We start from the raw sequence: 24,726 nt of genomic DNA on the forward strand, positions 1-24,726 counted from the left end.
CACAATGGCATCAAAAGATGAGGCAAAGAAACCCTCCCACCTGCTAATTTTACTTCTTCTTGGATTAGCATGTCCACAGGAGTAAAGGTAGATGTAGATCTGCATTCCAGTTTGGGTTTTTTTGGTGAGAAAGCATTAAATGACATAATCACAAACTATATTATATGTTATTTAAAATTTGTGTAGATATCACAAGGAACCCCTTTTGGTCCCATTAGCAGCACTAAGAGGAAAGCTGAGATGACGTATATAACTAGAAAAGACGAAAATTTGAAAGGATGCAATCAAGGATAGGATTTGTTGGGAATTTTTTTGTTTTCTCCAGAAGTACCAACATTAGTTCAATTTATTCATCAGTGCCTTGGATGAAGGAGCAGACGCCTCCTCAGCAAGTTCACTGATGACACAAAGCTGGGAGGAGTGGCTGATGCCCCAGAGGGCTGTGCAGCCCTTCAGAGGGACCTCAACAGGCTGGAGAGATGGGAAGAACTGTCTGAAATCCAGCAAAGACAAATGCAGGGTCCTGCACTGGGGAGGAATAACCCAGGCACCAGCACAGCCTGGGGGTGACCTGCTGGAGGTGTCCCTGCTTGAGCAGGGAGCTTGCACTGAATGACCCACTGACCCATTCTGTGATTCTGTGAACACGGAGACAGAGGACTTCCTCTGCACTAGTGTTTCCCATAGCTATAGAACGGGAAAAATGAGGATCTATATTCTACTTCCAACACCAGAATACTCTATGGGAAGTGCAAACCTGTGAATCTAAACATTTCCCAATTTGGCCACACAGAGCTCAATATCCCTCCCCAGCACAAAATAGCATATCACCACTCAAAAAAAAAAAAAATTGTCAGTAATTTTAGTGTTCTCTAGTAAGTACATATTTAATAGTATAATGGTGTAAGACTTGCAAAAACATTATTCAAAGAGGTAATACAAAAGTGGTTTTAGTAGGATTTTGAGGACATTCACAAGCATGTATAAACTTGAAGATTTAAAAACCTACATTGAGAAGTGATGACATGGCCACACTTGATTTACACATACTAAAGCAAGAGGATACTGAGATACTGCATTGGGTCTGACTTCCATGAGAAAATGAGGTCTGTTACACAAATGAAAAATAAAATCTACATCAGCCCAGAGAAGCTTAACTGCACAATGACTGAAACACACACTGGTTCACAATATTTATTACAACCTATTGCTTTAGATAAACCTGCTGTATGGTTAGTAAACCCAAAGCACATTCTATGAACCAACAAAAAAAAAAAAAAGTACAGCACAAATCACGTCTCTGTAAAAGGTATACAGGGAGATGAACAGAGGCACAACTTTAGTCTTGTAAGTAAGAGCACAATGAAGATCCTGGTAACAGACAATGAAGGTAAATTAAAATCATACTAGCAGTACTAAACATAAGTAAAAATCAGATTAGCATTGTTATATCTGTATACAAAGAATGAAGGGTCTTTTTAAACACCCTCTCTTCATTCTCTATGACCTGTAAACACAACTCTCCCAAACCATCTTCCCTCTGTACCTGAACTAGTATATAAAGATCTATACAGAATGTGCAAATCTAGTGTAAGTATTTTTAGGCTCTCTTCTTCAAACAGAAGAAATACAAGTTTAAAAACATTAACACCACAGATCCCTTCTATCCAGCTTCTGCAAAAAGACTTCAGTAGCAGTACTGCCCAAGACATCCAAGCAAAACACTGGACTGAGAAATCCAGAAGAATGCATGAGCAATAAATACAAACACATAATAGCAAGGAAAAAACAGTTATCAAGAGAAACTATTAACACTGGCAATGAAAGTGAATTAGGACTCTTGTCAGCCTACAGCAGATCTGTTCCTAAAGAACACTCACATGATTGAAGTAAACCTATAATGTTAACTCAGGTTCAGCTACACTTCAGGCAGGCAAGATTTATTCATCAGCTTGTTCTTTAAGATGTATCTGCTAGTTACATGTCATGCTAATAATGACTTATTTTTAAGTATTGCTAGACCAGGATATGGGAAGTCAAACAGGCACTCTTTTGAGTTATTTGCTACTCCTGCCTTTTCAATCCTACTCCACAGATCCTTTCTGCAACAAACATTTTATCCCTCATATACAAATCTGCTACTAATTAATGTTTCTGAAAAAAATAAGTTAGACAAAATATTTACAGCCTAGAGTGAGTACGGTACAATTCAGTTCTTGTGTTAAGACTTTTGGCCCAAGAGTAATTAAAGAACAGTACCAGCCTGAGTAGAATGCAGTTCTAGAGCATTTAAAATACACGGATGTTGAAACAGTTTGGACTTTACTTCAATGTTGGAAAGTGAACCAGAGACTAAGGAATTTATGTAGAAAAGTCTCTAGCATAGTCCAGAAGTTCAAGCAGTAACAAGTGTTCACTCCTTCCAGAAACTGCTTTACAGGGCTGCTATTTCCTTTGAGTGCAGATGTGAGCTTCCTCAAATAGTCTCTGAGCTTCCACTTGTGCTAAGAGGGAACACAGTCAGTGCAAACAATACACAAGTTAATTCCGTTTATAGCTGTCAAACTAAAACAAAAAGGGAAATAAAGCGCTTCTTAGTGGTATCTAACATTCGTCCATCTTCTGTAAAACAACTTACCAGAAGGTCAGGCAAAAACACTGAATTATCAATAGAGAGTCCTTTGGCCAGCACTTAAACCATTTCTGTTGCTGAGATAAAAGTTACACTTGCTATGTCTAGACAGACACAGAAGCCTCCTCTATGACAAACACCTGGTGATCTCCATGCAACGCTGATACGGCTGCAAAGACTTTGAGGGAATTTTCTTTTTTTGAATAAATACTTGCATACAAGGCCAAATCACAACATTTCCACCCTAAGAAAGTATGTTTTATTGTAACACTTGATTTGTGGTGAATGTCCAACAGTTGTCTAACAGTTCATTTGCAAGGCTGGAGTGTATTACAAAACTCACTACAAAAATCAGTTTTGATTCTTCATCTGAGGACTGAGAGGTTCAGTGTGGTTGCCAGCACTGTAACAACATGGTTAAAGTCATTTTCTAGTATATCAATATTGCTGGGTAGGTACAGTCAGTCCATAGATATGAATAATTTCCACCCAGTGTACGAGAATGTAGCAACAAGCCTTAAAAATCTCAGACACATGAACTTCTTTAGTCATCAGTACTGAATTTCATATGAATGTTGAGATTATTGACCATGACAAGGTCAGGTGTCCAGTGTATTGACTTCTTTGGAGCAGAAATAATGCACGACTATTGCATTAGGGTATCGAGCAAATGCACTGTAAAGAGAGCAAAACACAAACATCAGCTGTTTTAAGACAGTTTTTCATATTCAAACAAGAGCATCCAAGTTGGGCAGAATCAAAGAGAAATAGGCGATATACTGACACTTTTTTAAGGGATAGCCTGAACATATTAAAGAGAAAACAGACAAAATATTCTGTGGATTTTGTAAGAGGTTTATTTAGATATTTTTAAAAATCTATCTTAATTTCTGTAGGCACACTTTACTTGGAAGTCACTGGGAACAAGTTAAGGACATGCTTGCCCTTCAAAAATCTTGCTGAACTTACCAGCACTAGAAAAATTCTAGACAACCAAAACAATATTGCATATGCAATTCTGATGTTACATGCTTCATGTTAAGAGCAAAAAACGCGTATCAATATTTAGACTGATGTTTATTAAAATGTTTTGGGAAAAGAACATTTCCCTGTCATTGTTAATGCTACTGATATCTCAGAAGACCTCCCATCAAGAAGAAAATAATGACTAAGTCATGTAGCATTTCCCTGTGATTGTAAGACAAAAAAAAAAAAACGAAGTGCAAATAAATTTGTATTCTAAATTAACACAAAATTAGCTACCAGGAATGGTAGAAGAAAAGTTCACAGATCCACAGAATATTCTGAGTTGGAAGGGACCCACAAGGATAAGAGTCCAACACTTAAGTAAATGGCCAGTACAGTGATCAAACCCACAGCCCTGGTGTTATCAGCACCATGTTCTTACTAACTGAGCTCATCTCATCAAGCAAACTAGTTCTACTTTTAGACATCCTATTACATGTAGGCTACAAAACATACATCAGTCAGAGAGCCATAAAGCCATCAGATATAGAAAATGACATATGTATCTTAGCTTAAAATTCTTTTTATCATCCTCCTCAATTCTAATTAAGAAGAAGGTTCTTAGAAAGGCAGTGTTCTTACAAAGTTTTCAAAATTCAGTATGAGGACCGATCTTATGCCTTCTAGAGTTCTGAAGTAAGAACTCCTGGGAGTTTCTGAAGGGGTTTTATACTCCTTTGTTGAAAGAAGGATTAAACTCTTTCAGCAAATTCACTGACCATAGCTTTAAAGTATTCCTAACCATCCAGCTAATGAATGTAATTTGTAATTCAACCACTCTTCAAATGGCTCCCTCATACTGCTGTTCTCTCTGGCTGTATACATTCAGTTTTCCAGCATTCTTAGTTTAAGTGTACCAGATGAATATTTGATTCAGTTTACCCAGCTCTCTCACCTGTTACCTATCTTCTTTTTACAAACAGTGCACACCTTCTCCTCTGTAATAATGCACTTTACTTGCTGATGCAAGATCCGCTCCTCCTGGACCTAAAGAAAGATAAAAAACGCAAGCTGCTCAAAAAGCAGTCTGATGAAACTGCAAACCATCACAACGTTTAACTGCCAGTGGCTTTATCTACATTACCAAAATGTGGAGCACAGAAGAAGCAGGTCTGTGGAGCGGAGCAGGTGGTATTGAAAACCCAAAGCCCACACTCTATGAATTGCAGGGTTTTACATTCACCTTGGTCCACAGCCTAAGGCATTCAACCACTAAAGGGGTGTTAAGGTGAACAACTGAACTGCTTCCTCTGGTTCACTTCATTTGAAAGAAATCCAGTCCAAGCTGCCTGAAATGATTCTGCAGTGCACACCACAGCACAGTGAGCAAAGACAAACACCTCATCCAAACTAAAATGAATGTACACACCATCTCCAGCAAAAATGATGTTCAAGCTACATGATTCCCATTTAATTTCAGGTACATTACAGCACCATCTAGAGGACACCCACCCCCTATAAGAAACAGTAAATTTCAATACTGAATGTATTTCAAAACATTATTCCAATAAATAACAGGTGGTGGATGCTTACCCTCAGAAACTCTGCATGGAGAAGATTCTTGAGCACTTGATTAAATCTTTTCTTCTGAGCGTTTTCTTCAAGTACTTTCTCTAAGAAGATGCGAATCTCACTTATCTGCGTATTTGCTGGGAGCAGGTTAATTGCCTGGAACAAAGGTAGAAAAAGTTAAAAAGGAATAGAGACCAAAACAGAATAGAAATTGACACAATCCATTCACCTGCCTACTCCAGTACCTTCTGTAATCTCCTGCTAACAGCACAAACTGAGTACTTACAGGTCCGACTTACCTTAGTAGTATCCAGTTTGCTGTGGTGCAGCTCCAAAACCTGCAGAGCAGCCTGCAGATTGGCTTGAGGCTCCAGCACCTCCATCTTGATCGGTCCCAGGCAATGAACACTGGGTGGGGAGAGATACATGCGGAGCAGGGACAGATACACCTGTAGCACATAAAAGGGAAGTTCTAAAACTGCTGCACATATCCATAGCTGACAGTGCTGGTAAAACCCAGCAATGGCACTAAGTTGCACCTATGCCATCCAAAATTCCAAACTGCTCATTTAAACAGCTCTTAATATAGGCTCAAACCCAATGGTAGAGTAACATGACCAACAAAAAAACCCCCATAATTATCAAGTAATTCCTAAATTCCAAGAGATTATACATAGGCTCCTGTACACTACACAAACCCTGAAAAAGTTTATACACTGCAAGAACTTTCAAGTCTCGAACACGGTATGAATAGCCTTCTACTTTCTTACTGAACAAGAAGCTACTTACATCTTTGTTGCCATCTTTGTTTCTGTCATAATGTTTATGGCAGTAGCTAGAAGAATCAACAGAGAAGAATCATATCAAATACAGAAACAGTCATAGAACCCAAAGAATCAGTTTACAGAAATTAACATTTAAATGCTCTGACTACTGAAGTCATCCAAGTTAGGTGATTTACTTTGCATCACAGTGCTGAGAGAAACAAAGTTTTGTGCACGTCTCCCACTTGCAATCAACTTAAAAAGCCTTAACGCAGAAGCCAAATTTAATTCAGCTGTATAGGAAAACGGGGGTAAAGAGGTATCTCCAATCAACATATCACAGCATAAAAACCTATGTGTAGATATATCTAATTAGTGTATCTGAAAAATAAGCTGTTCATTAGTGTATACTGCATACCATGGCTGAATGCCCTCTAAAAAGCATTTGCTGAAAATAGCTTTAAAAGCAACCATGTTGAACAGGCCCCAGTGTTCAGATATAACCGCCACTGTTGGGTAATTCTATTTTCACATGAGCAATTTACCTGAGTACTTCTGATTCACTCAGGAGGCTCCCTGGCACAAAACACATAGAAAAATGCTGTCTCTTTACCAAAGAGGATTATTTTTAATGTGGGCTAGTGAAAATCTCTCCAAAGAGAAAGAAAGCAAAACAACACTCAAGATCGAACTAAGGACAGGTGGAAAGTAGTAACTCATTGATGATGTTCGTATTGTTCTAAAGCACAATGACAGAAGAGAATGAAAAGGCAAACCTCAAGGGACAGCAGCAGTATCTGTAATAAACACACACCCAGAACAGCTTTAAGATCAATAAAATATGAAAACCCAGAAGATCCTGAAGACTTAGTGTTCATGCTCCACATATAGCAACGTTTCATTACCCATCCTATCCATACAGCAGTCAGCAAAATAAGTCTTGCAAAAATGCAAAAATATAAAATAAAGAAATCCTTACTTTTCAGCCATGTTGGTGTCCTTCAAAATATGAACATAAATAAACAGAGCTTGCTCATGCTTCCCCATACGACCCAAGAGCAGAGCACGTTCTTCTAGGAGACCTAGTGATAGCATGAAGGATTAAATCAATAGCTACACAGAGAAATGACAAAATTAGTGACCAGACTTGCAGAAGGAATTACTAATCTGTGTTCCAGGTACAGTTTAAGTCACACTGACACTGTAAGCCTACATTTCACAGCCATCTCAGAAACTTTTTGTGAATTCATAAGTAACCTTAAGAAACAACCACCTTCAGATCTACTGAGTAACTCAGGCTCATCAAAAAGTTAGGCTAAATAGCTGGGAGATGCCACAAAGTTATAGGGCAACAGTTACAGGAGACCTGCAGAGCCTGGTAAACCCAACTGTGCCAACAAAAGCAGAGTTCATATACAAACTAGCAGCCTGCAACTAGAGATAGAGTCATCTTCTCTATTTCTAGTTACCATGATTCTGTGATAAGTGAAGAAGTTTTGCTGCACAATGAAATAAGATAGGGTTTAATTAACCTATGGAAACAGAACTCACCATCAAAAGGGAAGTCACTAATAAGTCGACTAGGTTCATACCAGCTAGACTTCTCCAAAAAAAGCAGCAGCTTTTTCCGGTAATCCCCCAAGTCTCCTCCTTCCTCCCCAGCAGGCACCGGAGCTCTATCTATATGAAATAAAACAACATAAGCTAAATTATCACAACTATTTCACTACACTAGTACACAGAAGAAGATAAATAAATCATTATGAAGAGGAACTAAATGGTGTTGTTCACATGGTCTGGTGCTGTTATATGGGCTGGGACTTCCATGTGCCTGCCAAAATAACTTCAACTCCTAAAAAGACATCAAGTGGCTTTAATATTATTTATTTATTGCTTAAAGCAATATTAAAGTTATTCAAAACCCTTCCCTACCCTTAACATGAAGAAGTCAGGGAGCAGAAGGTGCCATTCCACTTAATTATGAACAAAGTGTTGCTTGATCCCTTAAGATCTCGAGAGGGAATAAACTGGACTACCCTACAAACCCACAGCTTCTGTTTTCCAGTTCCCTCCATCACTTAGGTATCTTATGCTGGATGTCAACAGGGAAGGCTTACAACAATATGGAAAATGAAGGCTCCTCTGTGCTGTCCCACACCCCCGGTCCTCCCACCAGAAAAGGCTAAACGTACCTGCAGGGAAAGAACTGAGATACTCTTTCATTAAGCCCTGCACTTTCTCACAGTACAGCTGGATCAGACAGTTGTGAAAGTCCGCACCGGTTTCTTCCCAGACATGAATGATGTGTTCCTGTAAATACATGTTAAGGCTCAGCTGTAGACACTTCCTCTGGGAAGCAGTTCTCTACAAGCAACAATTTTATGCTTGCCTTCACCAAGTTTGACTTTGGGATTTTGTGTATTTTAATTGTTTTCTTTGCACAACTTATGGCACAGCTAGCACTGTGTGAGACAGCATCAGGCTCCAACTCCCAGAGAACTAAAATCTTACAGGTACATTTTGTACTGAAGGTAAAATACACTAGTAGAGATTGAGTTCTTACCAGGTAAGGAATAGTCAAGCTTTTAAAATTTTCAATCAAGAAACTGAGCACTTTGTCTCGTGGCAAAGCTTCCACTTCAGGGAGGTCTTCTGTAAATATCTGTTAAATGAAATTTTATTCAGATTGGTGATTTTCTTTTTTTAAGTCCCTGAGGCTCTGAAGCCCAGCATATCATCATGTGTCCAAAGAGTAAGCACAAGAAGTATTAAAAAAACCTGAGCAGCTTATTCAGGCACTGAATAACTGAGAAGTTATTTCACATCTGAAAAGATTGACAAATATCCTAACTTCAGTCCTAGTGAACAATCTCCTCTCATATAGTCCAACATCTCCTGAATACAGGGAGTCAATTTCATAGGCAAGTCAATATTTGACATTTAAATACTCAATTAGGCTCTTGTGCAAAAGTGTGACATGAATAACATGAAATGCTGTATCAAAGGTTCCTAGCTATTTATTATAAGGTGCTCCAAGAAAAAGCATAAGAAAAAGTGAAAGATTGACCTGCTTTATCTACTGCTAACATTAGCACAGCATTGAACACAGAAAACACAAATTATGTATTTAATTTGATTTAGCATTAATCAGCTTCTTACAATGAGTTACCCCAATTCCATATACTCCAGTAAGGATGTCAACAAGGTACCTCTTTCAACCACACTTACCTTCAGTCCATCTTCAGGAAAATCTCTTAGCACCCAGACAGAGTAGGAAAATACCAAGTGCAAGTTCTCTGTGCCTGGAATACAAAAAGCAGCAGTCTCAATGTTAAAATCCTAAATATCTATCTATTCACAACACAAGCAGATACTTTCAGAGCCAGCAAAGCTTAATTTACATGAAGAATCCAGTTTTTGCTCAAGTCAAGCAAATAACTTCCAAAAGCTGCAGTTCCATTGCTTCGGAAACATGATTTCAAACAGAAACAAAAATTAACTCAAATACTAAGTATCACCAAATGTAAAGAATTCAGCCCAAAACCAAGATTGGTTGCCTTAATCACATTCCAAGTCTTCCCTTTCAACTCATTTTTATTAGGGTAGAGAGGCAGCGAACTTTTCACTTGTGTAACTTCCTTCAGTCCATTTCCAACCTAATTTCCAGTCAGTCTAATGACTTCTACAGCAAATGGTCAAATACTTTATAACGAGCAGTAAGGCATCATAGTACTGAAGTAACTGGTATAGAAACTACATGACAGGTAACAGCTTCTCAGCTTTTAACAAAATGTAGAAAAGAAAGGAAGAAAATTCAAATTACTATGGCCCATTTTCTCCCAGTAGATATTTTAATCAGAAATAAGGAATGTTTTCCAATAAGATATTTAAGTTTCAACAAAACTTGAATCCTTTGAGCGAATACTTGAAGGTTGCATTATGCAAGAAGCCAAACAAGGTAACAAGGATACCCCTTCAGCTTGATAGACTCCAGAAAGCTGCCAAACAGTAGAATAACAACTAAGCAAAACAAGAATCAAAACCTCACAAAAATACTGCTCTTCTTCACACTCACCCAAATGCTGCAGATATTGCACTGTCCTCTCATGACCCTTCAAAGGTGAGTTGGCTTTCTTTGACTGATCCACCAGTACCTGTAATGCTTTCAAAACAAAAGAAGTAAATTCCTTTGTAACTGCTAGTTCCAACATGAACCACAAAAAAATTGATTTTTTCCTGTCATGCTACTGAAGACAAAGTTTTTTTTGAACATACAGACCAAGCTGTAACAGGAACAAAGACAGATTTAATCACAAGATAGTGATTAAACAGCCTCTTCAGAATACTGCCTGCTCACTGAAGTCAAAACACAACACAAAGAACATGTTTCTACTCCTTCTCCTCTCCCAACCTCATACTTACCTTTCTCATGCAGACCTTTTTTCTCATACAGTATTATCAGCTCACTGTATTTGTGTGCCTTCTTTAGTACATGCTCACTCTCCTCAATATGGCAGTGATTATTCTCCAGACGTAGCAGTGGTGCCACCAGCGCTACATTTGTCTGCAAGCAAAAAAGCAGCGCTTAAACTTCACTGGAAGTGCACCTTCTAAGTATACAGTACAAAACACAAGCTGGAAGTTGGGGCAGGGGAAGAAGGAAACAACCTTAAAAAACGAAAAGACATAAGAACATAAGAAACGTAAGAACAGTTAAGATAGTTCAACATCTTACAGTAAGGTCCATGTTAATTTCCATAATTTTGAGGACAGAAGGAAAACAACAAATCAAAGCTACTCCCCTTCAATAGCAAGGGTCAGGCTTTGAAAAACATCTTAACAGCCAAGATTGTACTTTCCTGCCTTTAACAGTATAAGGCAATAAAAGCATTCATTAGACCTTCAAAACACACAGCCACAGTCACTTTCTTTTGACAGAGACAGCAACCAGGAACAGACACATCTGCCTTACTCCTTGAAACTGCTTCCTGACCAGTGAGGAAACTAGTTAAGATTTTACACATTACTTTGATATTAAAGACAGACAGTTGTGTGAGAATTTCTGAAGTAGCTCCTTATCCTCCCATCTTAAATGTTTCAGTCTCAAATTCCAACAGAGCTCCTGTGGCAAAGCCTCTATGTCAGACAGAAACTTACATGCAGGTAACACTTTAACAGGGTGGTATCAATGATTTGTAGCAGCTTCTTTTTGGATTTGATCGTGGGTGTTCCTTCCATGAGGGGTGAGGTACTGGACTGATGATCAGAATCATTTAGCTTCTTCACTAGCTGACTCCTTTTCTGCACGACATCAAATAACATTTTAACAGGGAAAGGCCATGGATTTCTACAACTCACTTCAGCGTCTATAACCCACCAACTACAAAGACTAAATTAAACCTATTTAATAACTTGTTTAAATTAATTGTTTCCCAAACAATTTTATTGTCACTGACTATTCAACACAAACTTTACAACCATATTTATATGTGTAGATATTTATTTTGTACATTTATAGTTATGCAAAATATCCAGAATCTTGAGAAAACTGTCAGAAGGAAATTCTGTTAACCTTAAGAGACATTTTAGAGAAGTCAGGAAATATTTAAAACATTTGGAAAACAATTTAGATTTTGTACAGCTAGGCATAAAACCTATCCTCCTTCAGCCACAATCCTCCTTTTACTCTAATAAAGATGGCAACCAAACAGTTCAGGTTCTAGTTACAACAAAATAAAGAGGGCAGGAACTTAGAATGTCCATTATTTCCCATTCCACCTTTTATGCAGGCCCTCAATCTATCTCCTGGACAGAGTGCCCTTAATAATCATCATTGAGCAAAACAAAAAAATGAAGTGCTCAAATCCTCTTCAGAAGGATACTAGAAATAAAATACTGGACTCATATTCAGATCCAATCCATAAGGAAATTTTGTCCAGTCACACGTGATGTTTTCCACATATCTGTGGGGTATCTCACGTGTTCCACTTCCCCTGCTCATTCAGGAGCTGCTGCCATATTTTCCAGCCATGAAGACCACCCATTAAGCATGACAGAGCTGGAAGTGTACTGCTCCCTGCACATCAAAGGTAACCAACAAAGCATGCTAGAACTGAATAACCCTGCTCTGAAACCAGGTAGAGGAGCACTCACTTGAGTTAGGTAGTCTATCAGAGCTAAATGTGCCTTCTCCAGCTCTGCCCCAGAGAGCCCTGGGAGGGGGTTGGGATACTGCAGCTGTTTCCTGTAATCTGTGGGCAGGAGGTCCGGATACAGACCCATCACATGAGTGGGATCTATGCAAAAAATAACTGGTATTAGTAACCATTCACATTATTTTGCTAACTTAGAGCAAGTTTATCTAACAGAGCAGTCTGTAGTCAACTTGTACATCCACAAGGTTCTAAAGCCTAAACAAAATTTGCTCATTACAGAAAAGAAGCTATATCAATGCAAAAGGAGCAAGAGTAAAACGTGTTTCAAAGTCCAGGCACAGGAACTTCCAACCTCTGCACTTGGCACACTTGGAGGACAAGCCATTATGACAATCTTCTTGCAGAATCCTAGCATTAACAACTCTGACAGTAAGACAGGATTTCTAGGAAAAAGCAGTGTTTAAGAGATTTACTGTGCTTTTGAAACAAGAACTAAATAGTACCATCTGTAACTAACACACCTGTTTTCACAGAGTTTAAGCAAATTTAAAACTACTATCCTGTAATTCAAGCTCAAAATACTTTGAGTTCTCAGTCCTTGTCTTTCACTGTAGGTGTTCAAAGTAAAAAATATTTAAGTGTCATGAAAATAAGTTCTAGGTTTAAATGCACATGAGAATTCTGCCACCAGTAAAAATAATCTCAGTCTTAAGCACTATTCTACAGTACAGTTCAGTCTTCAAGTATTCTTCCAATAGCCCTAGTATGACTCAGAGGAACAGCATCAGAGCTTTTTTCCAAAAGCACAGGAAAGTTTCCTGATTTCAGCATCTTGGCTAAACCAAGGGTTAAGGGTCCAATGATCTTGCAAATCTACAGATGTTCCTTACTTTTTATTCCAAGCTACAAGTAGACTTTTATGAGCTGCTGAAACATTCAGCTTCAAAGGGTTTGTGTACATGCTGTGCATGCTTTTAAAATACCCTAGAATACAATATATTCTATAAAAAGGTCAAACTCCTGATTTAACTTGATTTATTAAGTGTAATTAATTAAATATTTAATTGTACTTAATTGTGTAATTTAATATTATTATTATTATTTATTAATTACCAGGTCCACCAAAAAAATAACTGAATAGCTACCCAGGCTATTTGCTGTTCACAGGGGACTGATCTGCACAAGATAGCACTGTTTTAAACTAACACAAAACAGAAAACAAACAAACAAAAACCCATAAAATAGCCAGTGAGCTTGATTTCATTCCTCCTAACTTAAGTGATTTAATGCCAACCCAAGCATTTACCTGTACCAAGCTTGGCAAAAACTTGCATGGATTCATCAAAACGCTTCTGGCAGAAAAGGTTGAAGGCAAAGAGGTTCTTTATGTGGTGAATTTGTTGTCGCTTCTCACTATCTGAATCATCTTTCATTTCCTGCATACATACAAATTAACAAACATTAAAAACTCTCCGGCCTCATATATGAGAAACACCCTAGAGAATTAACAGGAGCATTATCCTGTGGAGACAGTAGGAAGAGGAAAGAAAATCTCTCAAAGTGAGCACTGATGGTGCCTGTCTATGCTTATTGTGTCTCTGAGGTAACCTGGAAGGTCTGAAAGGTACCTCTGGTTACCTGTATACCTGCTCCGTCACAGCAAATGTCTCTTCACTTGCCTTTTCAAATTTTTGTTTTCAAGTCAGCAATTCAAAATGCAATTAATTAAGGGGGGGTTTCCAAAAACCAAAACATCCTAACACAGTATGAACAGTATAATTAAAGATGCTGCATCAGTATCTCTAATAAATTATTGTTTCAGGAGTAATATTACCCAAAAAATGGTCACGTGACAAAACAAAACTCAACTCCAAACGACACTATTCACAAACAGTCTGAAGACTTTGAAGTCCTACTGACTTCAAAATCTAAAAGAAGGTAACCAGTTGAACAGCTAAGGAAGAGAATCTTTCATATAAAAGATGATTTCTCAAAATCTAAACCACAACAATATGGAATAAAGACAGCACAGAACTAAAACTTCAGTTTAAAAAGTCTACAGTTTACCAGTTTGTGCAAAGCTGGGGGTTACGCTCGCTGACCGATTAGCAGACTCACTACAGTTAAGCAGACGGCAAACATCCTTTTGTGTACTTTTGCACAACTGCATCCACTGCAAACTCAAGTTTGTAAGTACTTACTGCCAACTGCAAAGCCAACTCGAACTGTTTGTCCTGCAGAAGCTGCTGGATCTGTGTGGCTATGGACACTGGAATGAGCCTCCAAACAAAATGATTACTTGCCACATATATGATGTTTGTGCTGTAAACAAGACAAAAAATGTCAGTTATTAAGTTTAAGTGCTGAGAAAGAAGCAATACCCTATCTTAAAAGAAACTAAATACAATAATACAAACATGGATCAACCCAAGAGCAACTGGAGCATTATTGCAAAGCAAAGGAAGATTATCTTCAGCATCACAAATTCTTTAAGACCCTCAACTCTATCCTTTCCTCCTCAAGGTATGGCATCCACCCTTTCCAACATCTACTGCTCCACAATCTCCATAAAAAATCTAATGCACTGCTTCAATGCTACATCTTAAGGTGAGAGCTGGAAAAGCCGCTCTTCTCCCAGTTTTTCAGAGTGCTACATACAGCCAGCTAGCCTGACAACAGTGATAATGTGTTATACGAATACCCTCCAGAGGTAATGAAGCGTGGCCTCTGCAGCTCGATGCTCTGCACCAGCAGCCGGGGTTCAAAAGTGCGGATCTCCACGTACCTTGGCAGAACAGCAATGATGTAGGGAGGCTGGTGTTCTATTCATAAAACAAGTGAAAAATTTAAGTTGATTGTTCTCAAGCACTCCTTGAAACAAGCTGTGATTTAAGACTTCTCTTCAATTTTTCATCCCCTTGAAATGTGCCCCTTTTTCATGTTCAAAACAAAACTCAGTGCCTGACTCTGACAGCAATTTGCTAACAGACTACTACCAAGCCTTTTGCTCAACCCTCACCATAAGGAAATTCTGAGGCACCCAGGTGCCCAGAACCAGTGTTTTAACATACTACCTTTCATTTCAAATCTTGTCCCTTTATAAAAGATATTGAATACACCTATTTGACAAGGAGAGAGGCCCACAGACCACAAGCAAAGAAAGCTAAGAAGCAAAAATATGAAGCCTTACTTAAGAGTACAACTTAGAACACCATAGAAACTGTCACATTCCATATCCAGCTGTTTTCAAAATACTGCAAACATAATTTTATCACATACACAACAGTAAAGAAGTAAATTTAAACAAAAGCAAAAACAAGCTGTTACTTCTCACCCATGGCTATAGGAATATCTGTCCAGTTCAAGGCACACTTCTGAGTACAGACCCCTTCTTCATTAAGCACAACTGTTAGATCATCTTGGCCAACTGCAACTTTTCCATCTGCTACAGGAGCTACCAATGGTTCCAGCTGCTTCCCTGTGGGAAACAGTTCTTTGATGGATCCTTTTCCATCCACCTAGGATAATAAAGAACATAAAAATAAATTTTAAAAAAAAGTGGTTTGCAAAATAATCTTGCATAAGACTAGAGCAAAAACCCCTAAAGGGATTTTGCAGCCCAGGCTAATCACTAATAGGGTAAGTGCAAATTTAAGAGAATCAATACAAATTTCTGCATATATATCATTCTGAAATAAAAAAATATTACTTTTATGTCTGAGATGATGATAGTAGCTGAGCACATCATTCACACCAGTTTATAAAATGAATAGTAGTAGAGCAGTAAAATCAGCTGAAGTGTCCAAACACTTCATTTAGGCTAAAACTTTTAACAATGTTTTAGTCTGCCATGAGTGAGCACTGTCACATAAAAAACAGCCTATCTAAAAGCCTAGAAATCTGCCTAGCCATTTTCCCTTGCCCTACCCACTCATTATTTTGGCCACATGCTACAGTGGGAACTGAAATCACACAAAAAATTGCTGCTTCATGAGCTGATATGAACCAAAACAGAGAATTCTTCTTCAACTCCAGCGACTTCCTGCTGCTTAACTTGCATTACACCTCAAGCATTTTATAAATCAACAGCTAGCCACCAGAAAACACCACCATAAAAACATGTGTGCTTTTCCTGCCTATTTAGTGAAATGAAGCTATTCAAGGATGGGTTGGCCAAGCAGCAGAGCCAACCCACAGTAAACACATGCATAGCTGGTCTCCACCCTGGTTGCTTCAGCAGCTGCACAACTACTCCTATCACTAGAATGGCAGGAATCAACACCTAGGAGAGCACTGAAGAAAGGCACCCCTTCTTTTTATGAGCAGCATCGCTTTCAAGTGACCATAAAAATCATGTGCAGTTTTCCTTCAGACTACAGAGCAGTGTTGCCACCCATGTGTGTGGTGCACGTCATCTTCATCTTATTTTCCTCTAATATCTGCAAAAGCAATTGTAAAGGCTGAAAAAAGAATTAAACTATAGATGTAAATGAAGTCTAAGTGGAAACTGTAATATTAAATTAACAGAGACTTTCAAACAAACTATTACAGTTCGGCTAGAGAATGGAAAATGAAAGAATAGTTAAGCTTCACTGTATGCCAGAGGAGTTTTTCTTGGTCTCTTTGTCTTTTTGAGAGATAATCTCATTTCTGAATACATTAAATAAAATTCAAACTGAGTTTACACAGACTATTGCTAAAACAAAATCTATCTTCTCCAATTCCTTTTTTCTGCAAGAGCTGCAAACACTGGTCTCAACAGCAACAAACAGAAGATCACTTCCTGACAAAATACCAGTTTAAAAGGACAGGCCTAGCCTGCCCTTTCCAAAACCACAAATAGCAGAAGTACCAGATGCTGCTTTTCATAAACCTGTTAGCTAAATTCCTGAGCACAGGAGCAGCCTCTGTAGTGTCTACTGCTATCCAAATCCTCTTAAAACACTATTACACATCCCTGTCTTACCCGTATCAGGTAATAGTCCCTCTTGAAGCCTACACAGATGGAGTTTTCACACCAGGCCATAGATTTGGGTACATCAGGTACGCTGAAGTCTCCCTGAAGAAAACAGGTTAAACTGGTTGTTATGAAAGAAAAGCTGAAGTCAAATCTGGCAACACGGAGTGTAACAAACTCTTGTTGACACCACATTACCCAGCACCTGTGCCCAGCATCCATTGCTCAAGGAATAGCAGTATGCAGCAAAAAGGCTAGACTCATGTACAGTAAAGAGGTGTGCTCTGAGTTAGCTGCTAATTTTCCAGTAGAGCATTGTACATGAAAAAGCCTCTACCCATTTCAATTAGTTATTTTTCCTCACTGCAGTATTCACAACTGCAGCTCTCTATACTTGTCAGTAACTATCTTCTGACTTAATAATATGCTCAAAAAACTTTGTGCAGAAGTGCACCCACTTCCATAATGTTTTTGCAAGGTATAGATGCTCATACATTTCACTGACTTAAAAGCAAAGTACTTAAAAGTGTACTACAACCAGAACATTAAAATATAGGATGCAACCCTTACCTTAATTTTAACTTATGAAACTGTATTAATGCCATTAACTGATTTGAAACATTTCACTTCTGTTTGCTGTTTTACTGTTAAATCTCTGCAGAACCAACCATAAATGTTTTGAAAGTCAGCAGTGCCTCTGAGTAACAGGGATTGCATGGCAAGCAGTAAAGAGCAATCACCCTCCCTGCTGAGACATCCTGGTTACAGAAAGAACACAACTCACCTGCAGCTCATGGAACTCTCTGTCCTTCCAGAAATAAAGCTGTAGCTTCTTACGCACTGCCACACACATCCTCAGCACCTCTTCCCCTGTATCTGATTGCTGTGAAAACAGACAGGCCCTAACTCACAGGCACTTACAGAGAGGCAAGTAAGGTAGGACAAGACCAAAAGAAGCCTCTGCAGAAAGCAAAGCTGTCCAGTGAAGAGCAGCTTTGTTCATCCACGCCAGAAGGGCATTCCACAAAAAAGGAAGCACGGGAGGGCAAGGAGGGATGTGGCAGGATATTTAAAAATTAACTTTGACAGGGATTGTGACATCAAGGAAATCCAAAAAAATAAGAGCATCAAAGGCATACAGACACACACACAAACAGAAGATAAGTAGAAAGCTCAGTCCAACCCTGAAACTAGGATAAATAGCTGAAACTCTATGCAGTATAGGAGAGGTGAGGAAATGGAATAACACAAAGAATGTGTTAAACTAAGAGATAAAACCATTAATAATCTAATATTCTAACCTGTTGGAAAAGTTTCTTGACAAAAAATACTGGGAAAGGTAAGTGCCTGGACACACAAACAAGTCACTCTGCAATGTCCAGACGTAAAGGTGCTTTGAAAGACCTTAGTTTTCATGTCTAGAAAACCCCAAGTACTTCCTAGAAAATATTTAACATTAAGCTCCCATGTGGCAAAAAGATAAAGAATTATGAGGAGCAGTAAACCATCTCTTCTGATTATGAAAAAGGTGCCTGAACGACATGGGCAGGCTAAGAAACTCACTTGAATACAAACGAGACACCTAATAAACCAGAGCATATGAACAGAGAACTGCTACACCTTACAGAACCATTTTAGGGCTTGAATCTACCACAACTGCTTTAGGACTTCTTGGGTCAATAAAGAGAAACAAAAATGTAAAAAACCCAGTGACAGAGGGAAACCACAGTGAGCTAGTACACTGGCAATGCAAGGAAAGAAAATGGTTTTCATATTTTATATTCAAAAAAGAACAGTCAAAGTTAGTATAGGACAAAAATGCTTTGAAGTCTTGCATGAAAAGTTCTATATCAAAAGCTACAATTACAAAAGGCACAGGAAAATATCTTGTGAAGCAGAGTAAGAAAAAATAATTAAAAACTGTTGCCTTAAGCAAATGCAGTAGGTACTAATTTTAAAAAGCAATAGCACCCAAGAAATTTTCATCTAACACAAAATAACAAACCTAATCTATACAGCAACATAAAAAGGAATCCTTATTACAAACAGTAAGGACATCTGTGCAGCTGTATTCCTCCTCTTACCTGGAGATCACAAGTGAAGAGAGATGCACCTTTTGCCTTTGAAATTGTGGTGATTTGTTGAAATGTCAACAGGTCATGGACGTAAATGTTATTTTCTATTTTAAACAAAATTCCAATTATTACTTAATATTTCATACATGTAGAATCATTGCTAATTCAAACAAGTTACTGTATTTTATGTTTATATAAAAAGAACTGGTGAAACTAAATACTGCAAGTAAGGAAAAGAAGTGTTTTCCCAAAAGCTAAAAAATGCTAAGGCACATACAAATACAATAAATGCAGAAAAGAAGACTAACATCAGCACTGGTAAAAACCATAGGAAGGTACTGAGAACAAGTGCTAAGCAAGCAGGGGAAGGCAAAGTGGAAGGGACAGCAAGCAGGCCACAACAGAGCAAGTTCAAGATGGAAGATTGCATAAACAAAGACCATTTTGAACTGGCTTCTGAAATTAGTGGAAAGTGAACAGTGAAGATGCAGGGTATTCTGGTCAAGTTTTTGTATGCATGAGGACACAAGCAGCAGAAATCTACACATGCTGGAGCTGGAAGAGCCAGGATTTGGAGATCATAAAGAAGGAAGTAGTAACATAAGCAAAAAACATTAGAAGATCATAAGTAAAAGAAAATTAGCCAGAGCCAAGCAAACTTAAAACTGCCACAAGGCAGTAAAAGATCACATCTGCATATAAAGTGAGTTTGCTACCACCAGTAAGCTTGGTACATCAAGCAGATTTGGTCCGAAGTTTTAGTCCACATGCATGCATATGGTGCATATACAGATGCCAATACAGAACAATTATGTTTTACACAGACACTTCAGAGCATGCCTGTACTTCTTCAATCCTGATCACAAATCAGCATTAATGCCTTGTTCTCCAAGCTGGCAAAGCTCTTTCTCAATCTATACTGCTAAATGCTTCCTCTGCAAGATGCAAAGCTAAATTCTACACAATGATTTCTCAATAACCAGACTACTATACAGGTGTGGGGAAAGGATGCCACATTCAGACATCAAAAAGAGCTCATTAAATCTTAAAACAATTTTCTTCACTTACCTAATAGACTGACCAAAATCTTAAATTGAGAAACAACATGAATCTGAAAGGGAGAATGCTGTTAGCAACTCCATTCATAAACTAAAACTCCAAACAAGGCTTGATTATAGATACTCTAAGAAAATCTCAAAATAATGAGAACAGCAAGGCAGTTTTCCACCTTCCTTTAGCTATTGCAAAGGAACTTTTCACAATTACACAATATTACACTCACTTTTCACAAGCTGGCACATAGCACTTGCAACCCAAGCTGCTAGAAAAAGCTCTAACATTGGCATACATTAACTGTAGCATCCTGAAAGAGGATCCATAATCTTTAAGGTGTTTTTCCTGGAATCAATATAACCACTGAGCACAAATTCTCAAAAAAAAAAAAAAAAAGCAGCAAGACTGGCAAGTACTTCTACATTTCAAGTGGAATTACATTCCCATTCCTTTAGGATATCATCTGAGAGTCAAATAACACATTACAGTCTGTTGATGTATTACCATCAGTTTTACAAATATGCTCAGTCAGAACAACAGAATATCTACTGCTAACAAAAGCCAAAAGTAAACCTGCAAGTTCCAATTCTTTGGTTTCTGCTTTAGCAATCATCAAACCAAGCTTATTCCTGTTATGGGAGGAGTGGGCAAAAACATCTGACTGTTACACCTCTAAGAAAATCTCTAACTTTGGGAAATTTTTTTGTTAAGCACAGCACAGACTGCAGATTTGGTATTTCATTTATTGGCTGAAAATTGTCCCCACGTCAAGAAAATTGTATTTCCTACCTGTTGAATCTTCTTTGAGAAGTTCTTATTTGATTTCTCTAGTGTCACTTCAAACCTATTGCAACCTGTCAAGAAGATTGAAGAGGGCATGTAAACTGAGGTTGCTCATGACTGTGTATATCTTACACTAAGTAAATTACAAGTAATTATGAAAGTAAACTTGGCCACTGGAAGAATGACACTTTAATATATCTGTGCTAACTTTTAGATCACAGCTAAATGCATCAGAGGATCTTCTACACGGTCAGCTGAAAATGTAAATTACACTTCTTGTGCCCAGCTGTGGGCCTCAACAGTAGTTACATTTCTGCCTTGCCCAAGTTTTACATTACAAGCATTGTATTTAAGTAATTTGAAACCCAGAGATACAAAGACACCCATAAAGATTTTATACACGCTAATCAAATATCACCAACTTAAATTGCTAGGGTGCACATCACTGCAAAATAAACAAGGCATAAACACTACACCAAAAAGGTTTAAAAGGAGTTTTAGGGAGAAAGACTTACAGACACTTTCTGATGACATAACCTCTCCTGGCATTGATGCAAAAAAGGGGGGAGAAATTTACCATGTGAGATAAGACACTAGCAACTCAAGACTAGCATTTTCCCATTGTACAGACAACCTACAAGTTTCACAAAACTCAAGCTAAATTCAAATTAATATCTTCCCAAGAGCTGGATGAACTTGGAAACTTACATTTTGTGTTTACTTTCTTGTGCCATGCTATCAAGTATTACTGGTTTCAATAACATCAGTTTCTACATAATAGCAGGTACTGTGAAATAGAAACTTCTTTAGTGAAAATTGATTTTAACTAACCCAAAAAGAGAACAGCTCTATTTATGGCATTCCTAGAATAGACTATGAGCACTTAGGACTGTCAAAGAGGCAGGGAAGGAGTAAATACCTGACAAAACTAGTTAATATTTATCCCTCTTCCCCATCCATGATGTTCATGGGCTCACTGAATGTATTTGCTCTCTCACTAATCCAGCCATTAAAAGATGACATACATCAGAACTCTGGCAACTCACACACTGCACTGCTTTTACACATATTTGTACACAGTATTCATTAAAATTAGTCACTTACTATAAATTTAAACACAGAGAAACCTGAAATAAAACATACTCTACATACATGACTTTATATAGGAAAAAATCAACAATTAATCATACTTGTATTAAAATGACTACAGCCTCTAAAAGTGCAGGAAATAAAAATAACAATCAGCTTTTTTGTGCCATTCTTAAAATCAACTTACCTACATCCTTCTTGATCCTGTAGAGCAGAAGATGCCCTTGTTTGGTACCAACAAGGAGCCACTCCTCTACAAAGACAGAAGAAAAGGAATCTATTTAGTTCAACAATTACAACCCTTCACAGCTGTGCTGGTTTTGGCTGAGGTAGAGTTAATTTTCTTCACAGGGCCTATTATAGGGCTATGTTACATTTATCAGAACACTTGGAAGCTTGCTCCAAAGACCAAAAAGGACTTTCTACAGTGACTACACAGGTCTCCTATCATCTCTCCAGTGGAAGTGCACAGAAGTAGCTTTAACTCTCAGGAGAGGATAACCAAAGATCAGGCAGTAAAACAGAGTAAAAAAGCCAGGCCATCACATTCCACTAGTTCATAGAAAAGTAAAGAAGCAAACCATTGCATCTTGTGTGCAATCAAAAGAGGCAATAAACTATTCTTCAGACGTTATTATCTCTCAGAGAGGAACAGTGCTAGATAATGGCAAGTCCTGTCAGAAAGAAAAACAAGGAGTTTATGTGGGTTTGATTGTTAGTTTTTTTAAGACAGGTTTTTAAAATGTCTCTCTGAAATAGTCAGCTGTGTTTGGAAGGACAGTGGCAGCTTTGCTTAGGTGACATTTTGATTGGCTGGACAACCAAGAATCATTCCAGATTTATAGAAGAGGGCCTTTACATACAAACTCTATGGCATAGTTTCAGACTCTTCCTCTTTATAGCATCTACACAATACAAAAAGCATGGAATCTTTACAGGCTGATGAAATACAACTGAATTTTTTTCCTCACTGAATATCATATAGGAACGCAGCATATGTGAATATTTCCTTCTACATCTAATAATTCCCCATGACCAATGAAATTTGCATTTCAATAAAACCTTATTTCCTGCAAGACCTTTCTCCTACTACTTGGTAGAAACATTGCAGACACATCCTTCTTATAAAAAGTATACTGCTGTAAGTCTGTATGTTTAGGCTTTTTTTCCTAGGCCAGCAAAATAAATGCTTTCAAAGATGGAAAAAGATAAAAGCTGCAATGCAGGAATAAACTACCTTCACATCCTCTCCAGTACATAACTCCATCATAAACAATCCATGGAGCATTACCATTCAGGATATAATTCTTAAAACAATTTGTTAAAACAATTAATCGGGGTCACAATTCCACAGTGCGTGGAGCTTTGTGGATTGCCGGTTTTACATGACGGTAGTACATCTGACAGCACCTGCTCACAGCTTTGAAAAGCCTTATCAAGCCTAATCATTAGGACAGCTGGTGCAGTCACCTGACCAAAATCTTGACTCTCAAGTATACCCAAAAATACAACCCACAATTACATATCACTAACACGTGCAAACATATTGGAAATTTAAGACTTCAACACACCACCGGCCCTCCAAATTAAGTTTAAGTCAAAACATTAAGGAATGCTTTTTGAGCAAGAAAGTCGGCAGCCCCGGGAGCCCTGACAGCCTCCGCACAGCCGGGCTGCGGTCAGGCCAGGGCGGGGAAGGGCAGGACAGCGGGGCCCGCGCCCCCAGAGCGGAGCTCGGCATCGCTGGGCCACGGGCCACGGGGAGAGGCTCCCGGGCCACGGGGAGAGGCTCCCGAGCCCGGCACACCCGGCCCAGGGGCAGCAGGGCCGCGGCCGCTCAGGGTGCCGCGGGCTGGGGCCGGACAGCACTGCCGCCCCCAGCCCGCCGCAAGGCAGGGCAGGGCAGGGCAGGGCAGGGCAGGGCAGGGCAGGGCGCGGCTGCCGCACGAACACCGCCCGGTGTGGCGGAGCAGCTCAGGCTGCGATGCGGCCCGTCCGGCTCACCCCAGGCCGCCAGGCAGTCGATCTGCAGCGGCAGCTTCTCCAGGATCGGCACATGCTCGAAGGCGTCGTGCATGGTGGCGGCTCCTCCGGCCCCGGCTGCCGCAGCGCACGGCCCAGGCAGAGGCGGCACCGGCGGGGCGGGGGAACGGCCCCGACGGGAACGGCCCCGACGGAAGCGCCCCCGCGCCCACGGCTCCCGCCCCTTCCGGCAGCGCCCGCCCGGCCCCGCTTCTGCACCGCGGCTCCGCCCGCTGGTCCCGGCACCGCCCCGCTGGTCCCGACACCGCCCCGTTTGTCCCGGCACCTCCCCGCGGACTTCCCAAAGGCTCTGGCACTGTCCGGGCGCGTTCCACCAGGAACGGCGCCCTGTCGCACCCCCACAAACGGGGCTCCGCGCCAGCATCAAACAGCTCGGCCCGGGGTTCGGCAGCGAATGGGAAAGGTGGGTCGGCACGGCACCGAGGGGACCTTGACATAACCCTGGAGCATCTTCATACAGCCCGAAAAGGGGACAGGTTGTAGGAAACACTCGTCTTCCCAAAACGTCGCTACAGGAGGTGTCCGGTTGCCATTGGCTACCATAAACCAGAGAAAGTAGGAAAGGCACCCGGGATGCAACGCCAAAATTGATCTGCATAACCTGCGACAACCAGATGAGAACAGCGAGCCGCATCTT

The 24,726-nt window shown here is 39.5% G+C and overlaps 1 protein-coding gene across 3 annotated transcripts; it reads right to left on the reverse strand.

Annotated features, from left to right (window-relative positions):
• Positions 1 to 1,180: 1,180 nt before the first annotated feature.
• On the reverse strand, positions 1,181 to 24,286 carry VPS39 (VPS39 subunit of HOPS complex). Of its 3 annotated transcripts, XR_009279005.1 has the most exons (26): positions 24,051 to 24,285; positions 22,234 to 22,299; positions 20,964 to 21,028; positions 20,190 to 20,232; positions 19,131 to 19,225; positions 17,831 to 17,929; positions 17,056 to 17,148; positions 15,424 to 15,607; positions 14,791 to 14,911; positions 14,291 to 14,411; positions 13,396 to 13,525; positions 12,088 to 12,230; positions 11,092 to 11,235; positions 10,357 to 10,498; positions 10,010 to 10,096; positions 9,163 to 9,236; positions 8,498 to 8,596; positions 8,127 to 8,244; positions 7,486 to 7,614; positions 6,914 to 7,016; positions 5,960 to 6,005; positions 5,470 to 5,619; positions 5,192 to 5,326; positions 4,554 to 4,645; positions 2,639 to 3,307; positions 1,181 to 2,504 (listed from the first exon to the last, which is right to left on the reverse strand). XR_009279005.1 is itself a non-coding variant. In XM_058851988.1 (25 exons), the coding sequence occupies exons 1-25, from the start codon at positions 24,121 to 24,123 to the stop codon at positions 3,232 to 3,234; spliced, it is 2,628 nt and encodes an 875-aa protein (XP_058707971.1). In that variant the 5' UTR covers positions 24,124 to 24,285; the 3' UTR covers positions 1,181 to 3,231. The 3 variants fall into 3 exon arrangements, 1 of the variants encoding a protein (XP_058707971.1); XM_058851988.1 differs by having other exon boundaries at positions 1,181 to 3,307; XR_009279006.1 differs by lacking the exons at positions 1,181 to 2,504; positions 2,639 to 3,307 and adding an exon at positions 4,743 to 4,958 and having other exon boundaries at positions 24,051 to 24,286.
• Positions 24,287 to 24,726: the final 440 nt, after the last annotated feature.

The sequence above is a fragment of the Poecile atricapillus genome, chromosome 1 (assembly GCF_030490865.1).
Source record: "Poecile atricapillus isolate bPoeAtr1 chromosome 1, bPoeAtr1.hap1, whole genome shotgun sequence".
NCBI classification, from domain to species: domain Eukaryota; kingdom Metazoa; phylum Chordata; class Aves; order Passeriformes; family Paridae; genus Poecile; species Poecile atricapillus.

Bases quoted from the DNA above. Each gene is read 5' to 3' on its own strand.
- VPS39 (XM_058851988.1), bottom strand. From the start codon at position 24,123: ATGCACGACGCCTTCGAGCATGTGCCGATCCTGGAGAAGCTGCCGCTG. The intron at 12,231-13,395 runs GTAAATGCTTGG...TTTTTTGCATAG, and splicing joins TTTTGCCAAGCTTGGTACAG to ATCCCACTCATGTGATGGGT. The intron at 9,237-10,009 runs GTGAGTGTGAAG...TTTGTATTCCAG, and splicing joins GCAATATCTGCAGCATTTGG to GCACAGAGAACTTGCACTTG.